At 38.0% G+C, this 22,332-nt stretch overlaps 1 protein-coding gene across 5 annotated transcripts; it reads left to right on the forward strand.

The window, feature by feature from the left end:
- The first annotated feature begins 281 nt into the window (after window positions 1-281).
- Window positions 282-21,411, forward strand: LOC123746918 (thiamine transporter 2). Of its 5 annotated transcripts, none has more exons than XM_045728824.2 (9): window positions 285-329; window positions 8,232-8,310; window positions 8,714-8,847; window positions 10,298-10,624; window positions 13,974-14,189; window positions 14,604-14,805; window positions 16,779-16,971; window positions 19,478-19,613; window positions 20,342-21,411. In XM_045728824.2, the coding sequence occupies exons 3-9, from the start codon at window positions 8,722-8,724 to the stop codon at window positions 20,510-20,512; spliced, it is 1,371 nt and encodes a 456-aa protein (XP_045584780.2). In that variant the 5' UTR covers window positions 285-329; window positions 8,232-8,310; window positions 8,714-8,721; the 3' UTR covers window positions 20,513-21,411. The 5 variants fall into 5 exon arrangements, with proteins under 5 accessions (XP_045584777.2, XP_045584780.2, XP_045584778.2 ...); XM_045728822.2 differs by having other exon boundaries at window positions 293-680; XM_045728821.2 differs by lacking the exon at window positions 8,232-8,310 and having other exon boundaries at window positions 282-680.
- The last annotated feature ends 921 nt before the right edge of the window (window positions 21,412-22,332 follow it).

Consider the following 22,332-nt stretch of genomic DNA (forward strand, 5'->3'; position numbering starts at 1 on the left):
CATGTAGGCGAAAGCGGAAAGGTTAGTTACATAATGAGTTCAGGAACCTTTACCTTGTCCCCAATTATTTAGATATTTAACTTTCACAAAATTATTTTGTGCTAGAAATAGCGAATATATAATTGTGTGGCATCACGAAGAAAATTTATAAATCATCTGTTAAATTAACCTAAAATCGTCGTTCAAAAATTAAAATGAGGAACTTATTTAAACAGATATTCAATATATTTAAAAACTATTACGACTGATCTTGTTAACACGTACTCGCTGTTGGCAACACTGATTTAAAAACCTCTGCCGGCAGACGACGGTCGTCACGGACCAGACGGGTCTTAAATAATTCGTCTAATATTATTACTTAACATCCACCGCGCAATATAAACAACACGCTAATATGGATTAGATGGTGTCAGTGAATCAAACATGTGGTTGACCAGATATGTATGCTGTGATGCTCGTACAGCATAGTCAAGTGAAACTTTTATGATGCAACGTAAATTGATAGTATTACCACTTATTAATCGTCTTGTGACGTTCTGTGCACTAGGAACATGCTGTGTCGAATACTTGTGTTGTGTTTGATGTAGTTATAGTGATTGCGTTATGAGACTGATTGCCTTAACCGGCGGCCGACGAAAACATATTCTCTTCAGCATCGTCTGCTCTTGTTATAGACGAAGGTCGGTTACTCTCCCAAAGTAATATAATTATATATATAGTGATTAGATTATATGACTCATATGAATCACGTTATGATTTGTTTATATATATATAAATCCATAGTGCTATATATTTATACTGACTCAACGCTTTTCATCAGATAATTACATAATTACTCCCGAGTTCGATTCCCGCGGCAGGACATAAACGTTTAGGCACGTTTCCTTTAACCAGAATTAGGCAACTGCTGTGGTTGGCATCTGTAGGTCTATACTTACCTATCACTGACTATCGGGAAGTAAAGTGGCCATCCTCGTATATTCATTGCATTATCATACTTGGTTTAAGTTCACACTTCTATTGAAGAAATAGTTAACAATGGTATAATTCGTAGTTCATTGTGTCGGGGGGGGGGGGGGGGGGTGTCAGCCAGTTTATATATACAGTACATGTTAGGCTTGTATTGAGGTCCTCCCCCCCATGGTCGAATTACTGAACAACAAAGGCCAAAGTCCATTCCATATGCACCCGCCAAACCCTCTATTCATGGGTTCATGAATGAAAAACGGTTTACACACACGACTCACAAACGATGACGTTCGAACACTTCCGGAACAAAAGCTTCACTGACGAATTTTGTTGGAAGCACAACGCTGTAAATGCTTCACTCATGTGCTACAAATACAAATAATTGCCAACAGAACCTAAACACCTAACCTAACCAGTGCCTAAATACGTACAATATGCTAATATAAAATAATATTAATTTATATTTTATAAAATTCCTATTTTGAATGAACAGTATGTTAAAATTTATGAATGCGTCTTTGGGATCGACTGCTGGATGGAATGGACTTGGTCTGAGGAAGAGTTGGTTTGAAAGGAATTACCCATCCAGCAAACATGAACCACTATATCACGATGGGCTATGTCATTTTTATCATACAGTATGTAATATATAATTATAATGATCAATATTAGGCTTTCTAATCTTGCCCTTTTTCAAGTTAAACATTTATTTGAATTCGTGTAGAGTAGGTCATTTATATACGCGCAATCATTATAAGCATTTGTCTCCAGCCTATCTTGATAACAAAGGAAACCAAGTGTTCTAACCTCTACTGCAATAAACGACTCTTATATCTCGATAAGAACTCCCGGACTCAACCAGTCATGTGTGTTATCTCCAGAGTTAAGTATTAGTGTCGCGAGCTCCTCAAGTTGGTGCTTATCACTTGTTGAAGGTTGCCACCTGTCTCCGGGGTCAGCCGCTTGTAGAAGTCAGCTGATCAATGTCAAAATAGCAAACTGTCAGCAATGCATTGACAATATCTAAAAATAACAACATAATGAGTTCAGAAAGTGTCTACAATATATATATATATACTAATAACTACAACCATACATTTTAGGCAATTATCTCCTGTTTGCTAACTGCAGGTGATTGTAATCTTTCGAAACATCGCTGCCCACTGGGTGGATGAGGGATCGCAAGATCAAGCAAATTATAATTGAATGTAATTGACTCGATGAACAAACGTTTACTCTATGTTACAGCCTCTTGAGATCATGGTGATGTTAGTTTGACAACCTTTGAAGACATTGTTAATTATTTATGTTAAATTGTGTATAACCACAGCTCGTAAACTTAGCGTGGCCAAGCTAATTTTGGGGTTCAGTTCCTGAACCCATTATGTGCCTCTTGACTTTTTCTTAACTTTTCTTTTTCTTAATACCCACAATTAAGATGGGTATTGAGCACTAGAAATATCTAAGAGTCAGCTGATTTTATGGGACGACACTCAGATATGTAGCTTGTAATTCTTGCATGGTAGGAGTGATTGCATGGTAAGAATACATGGTAGGACTGAGTGCGTGGGTGGGAGGTGTGAGTGAGCTGACGCCAGTGTGTCGTCTCATACCGGCAATAAAGGAGGATACATCACCTTACTGGGCGGCTGTGAAGTGACTGTTCTGAAGATTTTTGTGCTGTGCTCAGCTGACAACTGCTGTGCTGAGGTGTTTTCAACTGTGCTGGTGAGGCTGAACGTGTATCATATAGTAGTCACTTGGGAATGTTGTGGTCATGTTCATTGTGTTGTGGTGAAGGTTCATAGTGATGTGGTGAGGTTCATCATGCTGTGGTGAGGTTCGGCGCTCCCTGGAGAGGTTCGTCGTGCTGTGGTGAAGTTCGTCGAGCTGTGGTGAGGTTCGTCGCACCCTGGAGAGATTCGTCGTGCTGTGGTGAGGTTCGTCGCTCCCTGGAGAGGTTCGTCGTGCTGTGGTGAGGTTCGTCGTGCTGTGGTGAGGTTCGTCGTACTGTGGTGAGGTTCGTCGTGCTGTGGTGAGCTTCGTCGTGCTGTGGTGAGCTTCGTCGCAGTCTGATCAGGTTCGTCGTGCTGTGATGAAGTTCGTCGTGCTGTGGTGAGGTTCGTCGCACCCTGGAGAGGTTCGTCGTGCTGTGGTGAGATTCGTCGCAGTCTGATCAGGATCGTCGTGCTGTGATGCGGTCTATTATAGTCTAATATACCCAATATATTCAGGAATTGTTTTTGAAGACTTTACAAGATGCTGAAGTGTGACCCATTCATTCTTGATCAGCGTTAAGTGTTCATTAGAAAGTAAATCGTTGACCAGGAAGTAGCCTACGACGACGCCCTTTTTTTATTGTAGTGAAAGAATTGTACAGCGTAATCTTTTTGATTGCGTGCCTTCTGTAAGATCTGATAAATCTTGTAACCAAATCAATTATTACATTCGTATCAATCGGCCTATTTGTCCTTGATTGGTATTACTATGCAGCTGAGTTTAGACTAGAGAAAGGGTCAGGATGGTGACCTTAATGAAAGGTGTGGATAATATAGCAGAATATGTATTTTCTGTTATATAAATTATATTAGAAAAATAAACTTATAACTGTCAATAGCTAATGAAGCACATACACAAATAATTTATCTTTTAATTAGTTTAACCTTTTGTGTAAAATATTTGGTTGAAAAGTTTGCAATTTGTTTAAATACTAATACTGAAATTATTGAAATATATAAATGTATCCTCGTTGCCGAACTGGATGAAAATCACGCCATTCATTACCTGTTTCCGATTCCCAGAGTTTATCCCGGAGCCATCACAGCCAGGCTGATTCGGTAATTCCCATAGAAACTTGTTGTGTTCCCTCTTCATAGCTTCTAGTGTTGTTACAGCCACATTTCTAATATTTGTTGGCAGGAGATTGAAAAGATGAACCAGGCCTCTAATGTTTACACTGTTCTCTCTAATTGTGCTAATGGCACCCAGACGTTCCCCATGACAAAGTCAACACGATTATAAGGAAATTTTTTTTTATGAAGTATCGGCGCCTGTGAAATGTAGTTATAGTACCCTCAATAACCATAGATGAAGTGGATGCCATAGGGCACCCAAACTGTTTTGATACATTTCTGATATGGTAACTTCGATATCCTAATCAGACCTGCGTCTATAGTGTATATCAGGAGTGAGATTGTATTAAAGGGAGCAGGTAGAGATTGAGCAAGGGTCTTTGGCCTGATGCGATTAGAGCGAGGAGTACCAAGTGTCTTTGGTAAGTTGTAAAATGTGACCGAGTTTAAAGCAAGTGAAAGGGGTGAAGAGCCAAACTGTCCTTCCCTATAGCTGTGGCTGCTTCTTAATAAAAAAAAACTAAGGTGATGGCTTTTATGTTACTAAGCCTATTGATTTTGTCACATATAGGCTACATTTTAATAAGTGTTTGGAATGCTAGGCTCCAACACATCCACACCTGGGTGCTTTTCACCGTTACTATTCAAATTCAAATGTTTATCCAGGTAAAGTACATACATACAAGGTGAGATACAAACATAATGTTGGATTTATAGATAGAGCTAGAATACAATGCCTAAAGCCATTATTACGCACAGCGTTTCAGGCAAGGTGTGGGAAAAAAAACATTTATACTGGTATATATACTGGATCCCGTTCTTAATACTAATTGAGATCAAAGCATACATTGAGTTGAAAAACAAAAATACATGGCAGAAAGCAGCAGTTACATCCACTGAATGTGTCTCGGATGCAGGTTTGAATCCTCATCACGGCCCTTGTGGATTTGTTCATTTGATGCATCACGCAATTGTGATTTATGTGTGTAATTAAATTCAATTTGCCAAGTGGTGCTCCATATACTTATTTTGTCCAGGTCTTCTTGAAGGGCATGACAATCATCTAAGTTTCTTATCCTTCCTTCAAACGACAAGACCATCGGGTACTTGCCAACTGGGTACCAAGTCATGTGGGAATAATCAGAAATGACATTGCAGACGAAGCTGCAAAACTTGCAACTAAGAGAAAAAATGTAGACATATACATACCACAGAGTCTATCACAGATTAAGAAAGTAATTAGAAACAGAGCAATGCAAAAGATGTACAGTGACCACAACAGAGCAGCTGCAACATCAGGATCTGCGGGTTGGTACAAGAATTCAACCAACTACGAACCACTTAGTTTGATGAAAGGGAGCAGTGGAGCAACAGAAGTACATTCATATCGCATTAGGCTTGGATACCCATGTGCATGGGAAATAGGCTTACAGGTTCCGGAAGATGAGAGGAAATGTCAGCACTGGAGAAATGCCCGACAGACCACTGGAATATTATCTAACACAGTGCACAGTTACAAACCCATTAAGATTTCAACTTAGATTCAACAGAGCAGAAGTTGTTAAACACATGGCAAAATCTTACTGAAGCGACCATACGAGTCATAAATACTCATACTCCGCCCAAGTAAAACAGAAACAAGCAACACTTAGTGGGCCAGCCAGAGGCTTAGGGTCCGCGCTGGAATATCCCTGCAAAAAAAAAAAATTATCCTTCCTACTATCTTAGCATCATCAGCAAACATGTTCATACAAGTCTGTATTCCATCTGGTAGATCATCTATGTAGACAATAAACATCACTGGTGCAAGAACTGAACCCTGCGGTACTCCACTTGTGACATTTCTTCAGTCCGATACATTGCCTCTGATTACTGCCCTCATTTTTCTATCGGTCAGAAAATTTTTCATCCATGTTAGATGCTATCGGTCAGAAAATTTTTCATCCATGTTAGATGCTTACCTGTCACCCCTCCAATATTTTCCAGTTTCCAGAACAACCTCTTATGTGGAACTCTGTCAAAAGCCTTTTTTAGGTCCAGATAGATGCAGTCAACCCAACCATCTCTTTCCTGTAAAATCTCTGTGGCTCCTTACCTTGAGGTTACCTTGAGGTGCTTCCGGGGCTTAACGTCCCCGCGGCCCGGTCGTCGACCAGGCCTCCTGGTTGCCGGACTGATCAACCAGGCTGTTGGACGCGGCTGCTCGCAGCCTGACGTACGAGTCACAGCCTGGTTGATCAGGTATCCTTTGGAGGTGCTTATCCAGTTCTCTCTTGAACACTGTGAGGGGTCGGCCAGTTATGCCCCTTATGTGTAGTGGCTCGATCATAGAAACTGAGTAAATTCGATACACAGGATCTTCCAGATCGAAATCCATACTGTCTGTCTGATATTGTATAATTTTTCTCCAGGTGTTCTACCCATTTAGTTGTTATTATTTTTCCACTATTTTGGCTATTTTATTACACTTGTCAATGATACTGTTCTATAATTGAGGTGTAGGTAGGTGTGTGTGTACTCACCTATTTGTGCTTGCGGGGGTTGAGCTTTGGCTCTTCGGTCTGAGCCAAAGACCAAAGTGTGTGTGTGTGTGTGTGTGTGTGTGTGTGTGTGTGTGTGTGTGTGTGTGTGTGTGTGTGTGTGTGTGTGTGTGTGTGTGTGTGTGTGTGTGTGTGTGCGCGCGCGCGCGCACATGCACTCACCTAGGTGTGCTTGCGCGGGTTGAGCTTCGGCTTTTTAGGTTCCGCCTCTCACTTTCAGTCAGCTGGTGTGTATTCACCTAGTTGTGCTTTCGGGGGTTGAGCTCTGCTCTTTCGGCCCGCCTCTCTACTGTCAATCAACTGTTTCTAACTACTACTATTTTTTTCCTCTCTCCACCCCCCCCACCCCACACACACCCCCCAGGAAGCAGCCCGTGACAGCTGACTAACTCCCAGGTACCTATTTACTGCTAGATAAAAGAGGTATAGGGTGAAAACTGCCCATTGTTTTTCGCCGGCGCCCGGGATAGAACCCAGGACCACAGGATCACGTGTCCAGCGTGCTGTCCGCTCGGCCACGAGTAATAGTGGTATTATAGTGTGTAATAGTGGTGGTGTGAGGGGGTGTGGTTGTGATAATGATGGTGTGAGAACAGTGAGGTTCCTCACTTTCATGGCTCAGAAACGTCTCTTCATTTTTCTCAGGAAAAGGTCGACAGGCAATCTACGTGGGGGGGGGGGGGGGTGTTGCACGTAGACATTGCAAGTAATAATTATCGTTTGAATGCAATAAAACCCATTCTTCAAATGGGTAGGGAGGCCATCAGCCAGCGTCAGCACTCTGATATTCACCGGACTATTCCATGTACTATTCCGTATTGTGTATGAGCCTGTTTTCATCACACCAGCCTGTTCTCATTACGCCAGCCTGTTCTCATTGCACCAGCCTGTTCTCATTACACCAGGCTGTTGTCATTACACCAGGCTGTTGTCATTACACCAGGCTGTTGTCATCACACCAGCCTATTCTCATCACACCAGCCTGTTCTCATCTCACCAGCCTGTTCTCATTACACCAGCCTGTTCTCATTACAGTACAATGTACTTATTACACTCCTTGTAATCCTCACATTCCAACCACTCACCGCAGCAACAACCAGCACTAACAACTACAACTACCTACCATCAATTACCTCCCCATTCCATACTCATTACATCATAATATAATAATTACACTATCTCCCCGATTCTCGCAATAGAAATTAGAACAAAATTAGGGATCCGTGTAATAACAAGGGAAGGACATCTTAATTGTTTGTCATGATTTCTGGCATCGCAGCACCAGAGGTCATTGATTTCTGTCAAGAGCAGAGTTCAATTCAATAACTGACTTGTCTATAAAATAGATAACCCTTGTTGTTTTTATTCAAGTTTGCTGAAGGCAACCATCTTCGGTGAGATTAGGCTACTCACTTTTGGACAGTAACCCCAATCTTTCTAAGAAATTCCCCCTCCCCTAGTTTATGGCAGTCCTGGTATTTATGAACTTCGGTGGGCAAGATATTCCGTGGATTATTTCTTTGATGTCAATGACCGGTATTGAAGGTGTTGACTACCTCGGGCCAGTTTTTTTTGTCCAGTGGCTGAGGACTTAGTTACTGTGTACTTTTCCATGCCTTGCTGACTTCCCCTCAACTCTCTCTTTCGGCTTCATACATGTTTACAACTGGTTGTTAATAATATCCCATACTGTCTTGTTTCTCCATATTGTTCAACTAGCTTCATTCTTGTTGGCTGCTAATTCTCCCTGCCCTCATTATTTATATTCGTTGTCTTGTCAAGTCCTTTTGGCTTGGCATCACACCATTTCCGTCTTTCTCTCAACTCTGATATTTATACTATTATCTATGTTCATTTTCTGTAATATCAGATATACTGTATCCACTCTACTATCCTGGTACTAACTGGGGCACCTGGAGCATGCAATTTGGTTACTTGGCATCAACACAGTAAGTGTTGCAGTTATTCTGTCTTTGTGAAATGAAAGTGTACAGTACAGTAATTGCATTTACCAATTACATTTCCCCATATTTATGATTTGTCTTTGTACAGTATTAGCATAGTGGTTTTTGAACATCTTTTTCAATTTAACTTTTTTAAAGTTTATAGAAATAAAATCTTTCATGACTTCTTATATTTGTCAGAACAATAAAATCTAAATTTATATCAACACATAGTAAAATTGCATTTTTGTTATTCTTATGCAGTAGACTACCCTAACTGGATATTTGACATCATAACGACATTACAGGGTTTGTCAAGAAACCATCACACTGCAGAGCCATGTGATAACTATAGGTATTTTATATGAATTATTTGTGTAAAAATTTTAAGCACATTTGATTTCCTCAGCTGGCAAGATGGACACATGGCTTCGGACCTGCCTCCTTCTGTGCTTATATGGCTTCTTTAAAGAGCTCAGGCCATCTGAACCCTTTCTTACCGAGTACCTCTTGGGACCACAACAGAACCTCACCGAAAACCAGGTATGGAAAGCATCCATCCAAACGTTTCTGCATCTTACATGCATGCATGCACACTCACAAACATACAGGCATGAGCTCTCATCCTATTAGGCAATTACGTAGATAATTACAGTTAGGTAATTGCACAATAAACTTTGAAAAAAAAAAGAGTAGCAAACAAATGTAAAACAGAGCCAGGCCTTTTCTTTAAATTTATTAAAAGCAAGCTGCATGTAAAGAATATAATCCAAAGATTGAAAATGGGGGTACAGATGTACAGAGAATGAAAAGAAAGTGTGTTAAAACACGAAATGAACAGTTCCAAAATGTATATTTGTGCAAAATGAGGTTTACGATAACAATTTCAGAGAGCACCATAGGTGTCTTGAGACAAAGTAGAAAACTACTCAAGGAGCTAAGAAGAAACAAAGCAATTGGTCCAGGTGGAATTTCACCTTGGTTTCTGAGAGAATGCAAATATGAGCTTAGTATATACTGTGTATATACCATATTACTTTATATATATATATATATATATATATATATATATATATATATATATATATATATATATATATATATATATATATATATACATATACATATACATATACATATATATATATATATATATATATATATATATATATTACACATATATACGTATACATATATATATATACTACAGTATATCCAATTATTCTATTCACAAAGGAGTTTTTCATATACTGTACATTCAATGCCTGATTTATTTAAAATGTTAAGCCAAGTTAATTGTACCGACTTATCTTTTGGATATTTTGCACATATATAATAAGATGAGAATATAGGAAACTGCAGGCCTGTTGACCCATGGAATGTAGTTGTTGTTCTTTATATCTAATCTCACTTGCTCATACATATGCATTATGTCCAACTGACCACTTGAAACAATCCCCATGAAGATTTGAGCATTTTCTCTCTCAAGATAACTACACTTCTTTCAGGTCAGCTGTCGATTACTGAAGGTCCAAGGGATAAGTAGGGATAATGAAGGGATAAGTACCCACCCATTCCTTCCTTACTAGGCTTACTGGCTTAGGACTCTCTCCTGATCAATGTTACCTCCCTTAAGACAATAATACTTTCATTTTGATCCGATTATTACATTACCTAAAAACTTATACTGTATCTACAATATTATGTTACCCAACATTCTGTATATATTACTATGTTTAATTTTTATTTGAAATAGTCCAGTGACTACATACAGTATACTGTATATCTATTATGTTGGCCAGCAACCTGCTACACAAAGCAACCCTATTTCCAAACCAGTATTTACCTAGCTCGTTTCTGAATCTAATCTTATACAATTTATATCCATTATTTCATATTGTATTTTGTGTTCATATATTTACAATTCTCTGGTAATTATCATCCTATATAGGCTGCAGCATACTAAAACAATTATTTTCTCTTTCTTTGGCAGGTGTATTACGATGTTTATCCAGTGTGGACATATTCTTATTTATCACTACTTATTGTAGTGCTCTTACTAACTGATTTGCTGAGGTATAAGCCAGTCATCGTTTTTGAAGGCATTGGCTATGTTGTCACATGGAGTCTTCTTCTCTGGGGTCGGGGCGTTGGGGCGATGCAGCTCATGGAGTTCACCTATGGTATTGCCACATCCACAGAAGTAGCATATTATACTTATATCTACGCAAAAGTGTCTTCCAAGTTTTACCAAAGGGTAACAAGCTACACCCGTGCTGCTCTACTCACAGGAAGATTCATGTCTGGTGTATTGGCACAGGTCAGACCAATTCTCTAAATGTTTGTTTTTCTTTCTCATTTTATATATAGTGTGCTGTTAGTCAACTGATTATTCTCCTGCAAGTCTTCTTATGTGTGTAGATAATACATCCAGCATTACCTCCACATGTCTGAACCACTACATTTCTCTATAAATAATTCCTTTAGGACATCTCTGACTTTAACCCTTATACTGTGACTAGTGCCTACTGTAATTGCATTATTTTAGTGGCCTTATTATATATTGATGCTAATAAGTGATGATATATTAGTCTCTTCTCATTTAGTATTAATGTTACCCATTAAACATAAATAATTTACTTGATTATCTTATATCTGAAATGCTATGCTTATTAGTGGCTTTATATAATTTTATTTTACATTCTGTACTTATGAATACACCACTGTATCATGTTTCAAGTGTACTTTATATAAATAGCAATTATTAATATTATGAAACTAGTGGCTATGTGAACAATATAATTCTGTTTATACATTCTTACATTGTTAAAATAACCTAAATGGAAAACAAACCTTTCTGGAGGGAGCCCCCACCTTCCCCCAGCCAGTTTCCATTAGTCAGTCAACTATGTGCCAGCCATCCTTGGACTCTGTTGTCCTTTGTGGGCCATTTGCTTTGAGTATTGTTTCTGGTGTTTAGGGACATGAAATTGGAGGTGTTGGTGACCACCTCCTGGACTAAGTCTGACCATTCTCTTCCTTCTTCCATAGGTGTGGTTTGCACTGGTTCTGGCTCTGATGGTTTTGGCGTTAGGTCAGGGTTTAGCTCGGCATTCTCCGGGGATAGTCCCATCCATATCGACAGCAGAGGAAATTAACCCTTTCAGTCCTCCTGGGTTTTCAGGGTACAGTATTCATTTTCACAACTGCCTCCCCCCCTCTCCTTCAACCCCACTCTGAGCCTTCTCAACAGAACACCTTTCTGTCTTGGGTGTTGGGCGAGGACTTCTGCTCTGCCCTGGAGCCTGTGCTGCAGGTTTCAAGGATTGAAGGTTGAGCTCAAAGAGTGCTGTGCATACCTTTCAATCCTTCATGGAATTTGGTCCTCTCTGCAGAGGATCTCTTGCAACAAGGGGATAATTTTTTGTATCCTCTCTACGTGTATGAATTGGATTGCTGCTTGGTGCCTCCGAGTCATATTTCCAATATTTCCATCTAACCATGCTGTGCCTTCAGTGGTCCATGCAGATTTCGTTTGGTACCTCCTGCAGAACACAGATCTCTTTTCCATGATGGACTGAGCCTCCTTAGAGTACAAATCTGTTTACTGGCTGCAGTATGAAGTCTTGGGTTCATCCTGGCTGGCTGACAACCCCTTTTTTCCTCATGGATTTGGCAGGGGTCCTATTGAAGGCGAGTTCTCTTTTTCAGGTGTTCTTATGTGGTGCATCTTTTGCTGTACATCTTGGACCGTCTGTCTGCTCCAGCATTCCCAAGAATGTGGGCAAGTGGTAGACCATGTGCAGATGTCATAGTGTTCGATAGTGAAAAACATTTTCCTACTACCTGCTCCCACCTTACTGATCGTCTTTCATCATTATGAAGTTTTCCACTTTCACGGGGTGGTAAAGTATCAGCCTAAAAAGAAGAAACATGGATGTTGATCTTCTCCATTTTATACATTGTATAACCTCATGGAGGTTATACGATGTTTAACATAATACACTGTTTCTCCACGAGGTTATACACATTGTATAACCTCATGGAGAAACCAATCTCTCTACATACCAGCTGTAACGCAAGTTTACATGTACGTATTTGGTTGATTAGACACAAAGAATTTAGTACCTTTTGATATTTTGAATAGTCTTGGTTACAGCAGTCAGTTTGTTGGCAATGTAGTGAGATGTCGTAGTAGATGAGACAAAGCCTGAAGCAGGGCAGAGAGCCGAGTGAGGCCGGGGATAGAGAGTGCAGATGCGGACTGAGTGTGGAGCTCTGAATGCGGGAAGAGTCGAAGGGCTCGAGTGTGGGACAAGAGTGGGGAAGCTCGATACGGCTGGAGTGAGTCTGTCTGCTCTGTAGTGAAGCTAAAGTGTTTTGTGAGGGTAGGAACTGGACTCGTCAAGTGTTATATTGTTGCTGGTGAATGTTGAAGATGTACAGTATCTCTCAAGCGTTTGTGCTGAACCACTATACGAGTTTAGACTGATGATGATTCGCTGTCAATTGGTTATACTGTACTGTATTACCAACATCCACCTCACCTGACTATCATCTAGCAGGTTGTGAAGAAGTATTAACTGTAATTAGTTGTACACTTAGGAATTTTAATTAGTGGACCAAGAATCAGTGTAGGACTTCTAGGAATGTAATAACGTAGAGATAGGTTATGTAGAATCAACGGGCCTATCTCATTATCTGCACATAAGCTAATGAGGGTATGGAGCAAGTATATTACTTACATAATATACTTGTTACACAGCAATTTATAAACAGTACTAGGCATTGTTGTTGTGCAGTACAAATACATATTCTCCTTCACTCTAGGACCATCTGCTGCCACCATACCTTGTCCCTACCATATCCTGTGCTGTTCATACTCAATGCTATTTGTATTTCTCTTTACATCAACATTAAAGTTTCCCTTTTCATAACCTTTCCATGTCCATTACCTTTCTCTCAGATACTGCTTTCACTTATTCCATCTTTCCTTCCATATTTTCATTTTTGCAAAGAAGCTATCTTGGATATTTATATTTCTTAAACACACCAATACTTTGCCATTTTTTTTATATATTGTAAAACTAATTCTAACAGTTCACGCTCATTATTTCTTTTAGTGTGGCCTTACTTTCATTATTAACACTACAAACCAGTATGACAAGACAGATATCATCTTAATTTTTAAAATACTGCACTGAACAAAGTGGAGGTTGTTGATCCAGACAATTTCTTCAAAAGGTCAGATGTAACACAAGCAAGGAGCAACGGTTTCAAGCTCAGCAAGCCACAATGTAGGACTGAAATCAGGAGATGCTTTTCTACCCACAGAGTTATAAACCCATGGAACTTACTATCCGCATAAGCCACAAATGCTAAAACTCTATGGAATTTTAAAATCTACCTAGAGAAAAATAATCAGGACATATGGGGAGGGGGGGACCTTTGAAAAGCTGCTGGCTTCCTATCCTCGTCAAGGTCACTAGTGTGTTATTGACCCTCAGGTAAATTAACATATATTTGAAACTTCCCATCTCAATTTCACATTGTATTAGCCTGAATCATAATTTTCTCATTTTGTAGCCATCTTGGCCACCATTCTGTCCTCCTTCACTTTTCTCTTCTAATTTTGTTTAAATTTTCTTCTCTCTCTCTTTTTTTTTTAGGTGCTCACATCAACACACTTGCTGAACTACCATACTCTGAACTACTTTTCATTAACAAGCGTTATAATAGCCTTCCTGATTGCCTGTTGCCTTCCATCAGTTTCAACCAGCATATACTTTCATCGTCAGCAGTATGTGCCAACCAGTGAAGGAGACAGCTCCAGTTCTCTTACAGGGAACCAGGAAAAGGAGAGTATAATAGCAAAAATATCAAAGGTAATACTGAAACTTATATTGAACTTTAATAATATCTTTCAAAAAGCATGAAATTATATAGTAAAGCCTGCATGTGTTGTCAAAACAAAGCATTTCCTATTTTTAGCTATCTTTTGCTCAAGGCACTTTTTTTTGTAACAATTTATTTCATTTGGCCACACTTATTCTACTTAATTTTATTTTGGTGATGTACATACAGTATTTTGCAATTACTGTATGTAAAATTCCTTGGTAAATATGCTTATTTGTTGCATTTATTATGATATTCTGTATATTGGGGAACACATATTGCCTTGTATATTGAGTTACTTAATCCAAATCATATTTGCAGGTCATTAATAACATTAATAATAAAGAAATTATGTTGCCGCAGTTCTAGTTTTTAATTATCTGCAGAAAAAATCATACTTTCAGGTTGCAGGCTTTATCTGGGATGACTTTAAAAGTGCATACAGCAACAAGTACTTGCTGAAGTGGTCCATCTGGTGGGCCTTTGCTACATGTGGAAATTTCCAGGTTGGCAATTACATCCAGCCCCTATGGGAAAGCATTGCCCCGATGAATGACAATGAGAATTTGTACAATGGGGCAGTTGAAGCAGCACAAACATTACTCAGTAAGTGATTGTTGTACAAATGTAGTGGCTTACCAAGAGTTATGTGCACACATGTACACAAGGTGTCTAATTTACAAATTGCTTAAACAAGCTGGAATATGTGGGGAAGATACTCCATTGGTTAAAGGAGTACTTAACAAACAGGAAGCAAAGCTCTAATGTGTGCATAGTTATTTGGATGAGCAAATGTAATAAATTTAGTTTTCTAAGGGTCAGTACTCGAACCATAATGTTCTTCACTTACGTGAATGATCTGCCTGAAGAGATTAATTCCTTCATAGTGATACTTGCAGATGATGCAAAAAGTTACTGTTTTCCAATGAAGAATAAATATGGATGCAGATTGTAGAAAAGTATAGGAGGACAGAATTACTGTACCAGCTGAGAGAGAAGTGACTGCTCATATAAAAAATGAGGGAAGGATCAATAGGTATGGTGAATATAACACAACCAAATGCCAGATGCCAACATAAAATGGATGTCTGCAGGGTATGCAATATTAGCTAGTAACAGAGAACAGCCCCCAGACATTTGTGCAAAGTGCAATCAACATCTTAAGAAAAGCAAATTTTGATGAGGTTCACAAATTTAGCACTAGAATAGTTGCTGAACCTCTGAATTATGAGGATGAGTTTAAAGAAACTAAATCCCTCAATGTCGGAGAAAAGATATAGATGCCACATATTCAAACTATACTGTACAAGACACTTAAGGTGGACAAAGTAACTTTTTTGAATGGGGGTTGGAACCAGAATTGGAAGGGGGGACAAATGGAAGGAAAATATCTGAATGAGCCAGATATATAAGAAAAAATGTCTTGAGCATAAGATAGGTGAGCGAGTAGTGACAACAAACTCCATACATAGATTCACTATGATAAAACTCACTGGGTTAGGAAATCATACTAGAAAATATAAATCTGCCTGGAAGAATTTGTTCAGAACACTACTGTATTGCTACTTACTGTAGTTTTATTTTATTTTGTACTAATTAGTTAACTTCCTTGAAAAGGAACTCATATCCTTTGATTTTCAATTTCTATTATGGAAAAAAATATTCAACCACCCTCTGCATTTTTATGGCCATGGATTCTTTTTAGTGTTATCCAGTATAGTATGATACAGTGATGTCATATATGTACAGTACTTCCTGATGCATCTAAAGCCTTTGTTTTAAGATTGTGTTCTTAGAAAATATTTAAGGTGAGGCTTTAAAATTAGTTGTGTTAAGGAGAGATCTTGGTCTGCAAACAAGAGTTAGAAGACAGTTCCTGCTCCAATATATAAAAAAAGGTAAATCAGAGTCTCAGAGTCTGCCTTGTTACCAGACATATTGAAATTTTTATCTATCTTTAAGACCTTGAACTTTTATAAAATGCCGATATGTCATCACAGGTAGGCAAGCGGGGCAACTCATAGATAACCGTCTCTTGGCAGTCACATGTGATGCCTGGGGTAGGTTAATAAAGGGTTTTTTGGTAATCATCCTGACTGGATTGAGTATCGTCAAGTGACTCCCCAGTACCTAGAATGACCTTGCAAGAATTGCTTGTAAAGTTTCCTGTGGTGCTGGTGCCAGTATGATGTTCTACCAAACTGTTCAAAACTCAATGCCTTATTTTTAGGGCAAGTACCTGTCTTGACTCCCGGCATAATGGTTATTCAATTCACACCACTCCTTTTAACCTGTGTTGGAAGGGGTTCAGTTATCAATCACAGGTGCTAGTCTGTGGTACATACTAGCACTATATAGATGTGGACAGTTCACAATGTGCAGAACTTTATGATACTATATTATAATCAGTATTTGCTTTTTAAAAATAATAAGCCCACTTCCAGCATATATGACACTGTAAATACTGACAGTTACCCAGAATAGATACAAAAATTCAACCTGCTGACAAGGAAATAGTTAAACATGTAGGATATAGTAATCATTATCTTATGAATAACTGTTTACTTCCATTAATACAGGTGCTCTGGCAGCATTTGGAGTTGGTTACCTGCATCTTAACTGGGAGTTCTTAGGAGAGGGAACTTTGGCGGTTATTTCTTTGATTGATGGTCTTCTTTTATGCTTCATGGGTCTCACATCATCAATCATAGTGGGCTATATCAACTATATTTTCTTCAGAGTTTCCTATCAAGTTCTAATTACGATTGCCAGGTAAGTTACAAATCTTGTAGACACAACCTCAATCATGTATTGCATGATTTATTATATGTATGCTTACTGAACTATAAATTGAGCTACTTATATTATGCTGTCAATGATTTCTTTATACTGTACCAGTATTTTGTTATTTTATAACTATTAGACAAGTACTGTACTGAGCCTTATATGAAATGTGTTAACTTATAACTAATACCTTCCACTTTACATTAGTATCCCCCAGGCTTCTTGACACTAATGATCCACCCCTCTTGTTCAATCCTCACGTAATGGTGTCGTGTACTGAGGCAAGCATCTTTCAGCTGCTGTGGCAGAGTGGTCTGGTATATCTTTGGGTGCATGAACTTTGAAAGTTAGCCACTCAAAGCCTTTTTTAGCAATATTCCATACTGACATTTTGAACTTGGGGGCCTCTTGATAATTGAAACTTGGTCACCCACTACCTCCCCAACTGCACTGTAATGTTACATACTATTGGATGGATTGTTTTCGGTAAATCTGTTATAGTCCTCTCAAGGTCCTGGGTGCCTTTTGGTGGACCTCTGGGTATTTCCATCAACTTTCTGCTCAACAACTTTGGGGACTCCAGTCTGCTATTTGCTGTATTTTATTAACTTTTTCTCATATTTTTTTTTTTTTTTGTGAAATAGCTCAGCAACCAGGTTTTGAATATGAAAAGCTCCTTTTTGAGCAAGACACTTCAGTGATCCCATTCATTCCCTCGAATCCCAGATCATCCCTATTCAGTGTTTTCTTTACATCAGTCAGAATGCTATGGGGCTCAAGGCAAGGGACTAGGTGTTGGTATGAGTGCTGCCATCTGGTGACAGTGAAGTATTGTAGTTAGGTGGTCCATGGCCATGGTTGGGCTTGAAAAGGCTTTAGTGTGTAGAATGGATCAGGTTACATATGAATGGGGTCTAATAACCCTAAGTTATTGAGACAAGAGTGAGCTTTGTTAGTCTTAACTAGGTTTTAACTCTTTATATTAACTAGATAGATGAGCACTGAAATACAATAATAATTTACAATATAAATTCTCGATACCTTATGGAGTGGCAAATAATTAGCGAGACAGTCAGGACACTAGAGCCTGAATGTCTAACTGTTGGCAAGCCAATACTGTTGCAGATCGAGGTCAAGAGAAGAAATATGTCTTCTAGTGGTGTTCAAAATCTAACGTAATGTCTCCTGCTGGGCAGCAGATGCCTCATAAGGCCATGGCCAGGATCAGTGAGGAGTCATAAGTGGTGTACTGATCCCTGATTAGCCGCCTGCTGCTTTGTGCTTTTAGAGTGTCTGTCAATAACTATCCTCGCTGTGCCAGTCTGGTCTGGTCCTGGCAGAAGGCAACCACAGCTGCCTGCTGGCCCTGTGCTCTTCCTACGATAGCAGGTGTCCATAGGGGACACTACAAGCACTTATGAGCAGATGTTTTGTAGTTACTCAAGGTGATACAGTAATGAGTTTTTCTCAAATTCTTTCCCCATCACCTGTGTGATCCAACAGAAACGTTTCAAGAGTATCTATCCTGTTAGCTCACAATGTTGCCCTGCGCTTAAAATTTAGGAGTATTTGTGTGTTTTACATGCTCCTTTAAAATGTTTATTTTTGTAATACTGTATTGTTATTATTATTAAGGGGTATTAGTAACCCAGCTTTCATATGCAAGGAGAGACAATTTAGAGGTATTGTAATTAATTATGTGATAATTAGAAGTAATTTTATTATTGTTTTAAATAAATGTTTGAGTGATAAGTTGGAGATGATTAACGTAAGTGCATTGTTATATAGCTAAGCTGTCATGAGGAAGTGGGTAATGTAAAAACAGATGAATTAGTGAACTCTTTATAAGTACCGTAGTATAATAATGCAGCTTAAGTGTTAAATTTATTCTTAAAGTGCACAAATTATTTTTGCACATAAATTACAATACATATTTTATGCTAAGAAAAATATTGATGTATCTGACATACATTAGGAGGTACAGTATACAGTAAGTGTTGAGATAGGAATACAGTACATAATTTTAGATTTAATTACATGAAATAGGTAAGTGGTATATAGGAGACACATTACAATGTTAAGCAGCAAAATATGGAGTGTGAGTGTGTTGGGGTTCATGGTTTGGTTGGTTAGTGTGGTGCATAGCTAAAGTCCTATAAGCTGTGGGAGAGTTATTAAGGCCACAACACTCTCAGAGAAGCAGGGTACACCTTCAGATATGTGGATCCCTTCCCCAGTTTGGTGACATTACAGGAGACTCGGGTGCTCAAGCTGGGAAACCGTTCAGTGGCCCTAGGCAATCATGGTTGTGCTTCACCCAATATTATATTTTCCCCAAAAAATTATAATAAATAAAATAAGCACAAGTGGGCTCTATCATTTTGGGCTCTAAGAGATGTGCCTAGCTTGTTAATGCATTAATCTGACCCTGATCATCATATAATTAAATTTATTATACATACAGTACTACTGTATATCTTTTTTTTCTTTGCAGTTATCAAGTTGCAAAAGAGTTAAAAGCCGACAGCTATGGCTTGGTATTTGGGCTCAATATGTTTGTATCACTACTCTTACAATCAATTCTTACCTTTGTGGTTGTTGAAACTCTAGAAACAGAACCCTATATGCAGGTAAGTTCCGAGAGATTAAATAAAAAAAATACATGTACAGTTGATTCCCGATTGTGCACAGGCTTACGTTCCTTCAAACACTATCTTACTTTACCACATACCGTACTGAAGCATTTAATTAGAGCATTAAGAATTTTGTTTAAAAATTTCAATAATTAATGGGTTTTTACATAAAACCACGTTGACACAGTATGTAAGTAATACAATATGCAATAAAACTACCAGACAAAATAAGATGGAGAAAATGGGTAATACACAGTTGGAAAAGGTTGACAGCACAAGGCATGTTATCATACAGATCAATATTCAATACAGCAACTTGTCAAACATGTTCAGTACTGTACTATCATTATTACATTTTAAATTAATTTTAAATAATTTTGAATCAACAAAGGTGGGATGGATGGCTGGCTGGTATGACAAATACAGTACAGTATTTCTTTATTATATTAAAGATATATTTTTCATATGATTTAGTTATTAAAATGTATGCAATGTGCTATGTTATTTGTGCTATAAAAACAAATTGTATGTGTGGTTTTAAAATAGTAAAAAAAAAAATAGATCTTAATTATATGCATCACTAGATGGACTGAATAATATATCTAGTCCTAACTAGTTTGGATTATTTGGAGGCCAATGTATTTTTTATGGTTTACTACTAATTAATTATACTGTGTATTTTTTATTGTCTGGTTTAGTAATCAAATTAATTTTTTTATCACCAGTTCATCATTTATGGTGTCTATTACCTGGTCCTCGCTTTCTTCTTCTTCATGCTGTCGGCATATGCTTGTGGAAAATTGGGATTCAACGGCTTGCGAGAGATTAATGTGTGGGAAACACAACCGGGACAGTCAATTCAAGAGCCTCCAGTTGGAACTACTGAAGCATTTTAAGTGGTTAATATATTGTACATTATGCAATGTACACATAATTAGTCCATTTATTAAAACTGATACTGTAATTTAATTAATAAATTTAATGTTTTACAAGACCCATTGTATGAGACCAAATATTTAAGTAGATTAATGTACTTTATTATAGGCCATAGCCTCCCGAGACTGATGGATGCCTACTATTACTACTATTCAATAAGAATGCCCTATACATAATAATGTACAGTACTGTACTCTAAATATTTGGTCTCATACAATGGGTCTTGTAAAACATTAAATTTATTAATTAAATTATCAGTTTTAATACATGTACAAATTGTGTGTACTGTACATTATTAATTAAGAGGAAATATTTAAGCTGATTCTAGTACATTATGTTAGTACAATCCTGTAATGGAAAATATATAACTTGCAATAATGAAATAGTTTTGAAACATTCAATTAATATTTTATTGAATTTTGTCCTTAAGATTAAGTACAATTAAAGTTAATTGTTTAGTTACTGTATATCAGATTATTCCATTCCACAGTGAATATATGTATACATTTATTTGTATATACTGTTCTGTATAATATACTCATGTTTCCCTTAGTTCCTTTCATATGTTGTGTTGTATTAAAGTTATGTTTTTAGTATTTGTTTTTTTTTATTTAAAATGCCTAGGTAATAAGGTGAATAACCCCCCCCCCCAAATTAACATGCTAGTGAGTCAGCAATCCTTTGCTTACGTATACTGTACATCTGCAGCTGCCACCCACAAACCACATGATCCTAAAACTCACAAAGAGTAGATTGTTTAGTCTCGCCTCTAGTGCAAGTAACAATATTATCAGTGCCTCTTGTTTCCTGTGGGGAGCTTGTACATACTGTACTTATTAATATACTTATTGTAACTGGTGACATTCATTTTCTTAACCCTTACCTTGTGGGTGTGTGAAATACTAAACTTACCAGTGGTGTATATACTATACAGTACTTAATGCCATTAACAACTAACATGAGCATACAAAAAGAATAGGCTTCACCCAGTCAGGAAAAGAATTTGCTAAAAGGTACTCATCACTATTATGATAAAATGAGAACTATTCTATGAAAATATATTCAAATACTGTAAATGGAAACATGAAAAAGCAAATGTGAAACCATCTCTAACATATTGTAATTCAAACTGCAGTACATTTACACAAGAAACAGATCAAACTCATCAAATATGATGTGGCAGTATACACTGCCTATATGAAGAAATATTAACTGAATTTTAATTGGTTGTTTTCGTCATGTGGGGGCTAAGCGTGCTAGAAATGTCCCAGATCTCTGGTGTTATTACATAGTATACCATATCACTAGCAGCTATTTCAACTCTATTTCCAGTTAGTCCCTCATTTATTATCAACATTGTACACTCACTAAAACCAAAGTGGGTAAATTATTTTTCATTTGATATGCACTGTAGTATAGTGATCTATTTCCTTGACTTATAACCAAGGATCGTGAGTTTGATATCCTGTGGGACAGAAAGTGTTAGGCCATTTTCCTTTCATCATATGCCTTTGTTCACCTATCTTGAGGTTATCTTGAGATGATTTCGGGGCTTAGCATCCCCGCGGCTCGGTCCTCGACTAGGCCTCCTTTTTGTTACACCCTCCCTGAGGAAGCAGCCTGTAACATCTGCCTAACTCCCAGGTACCTATTTACTGCTAGGTAACAGGGGCATCAGGGTGAAAGAAACATTTTGCCCATTTGTCTCTGCCTCCACCAGGGAGGCGGAGACCACCTAGCAGTAAAATAGGTACCCAGTAGTTAAAGGCTGCATACAAGG

This window comes from Procambarus clarkii, chromosome 93, assembly GCF_040958095.1.
Source record: "Procambarus clarkii isolate CNS0578487 chromosome 93, FALCON_Pclarkii_2.0, whole genome shotgun sequence".
In the NCBI taxonomy this organism is placed as follows: domain Eukaryota; kingdom Metazoa; phylum Arthropoda; class Malacostraca; order Decapoda; family Cambaridae; genus Procambarus; species Procambarus clarkii.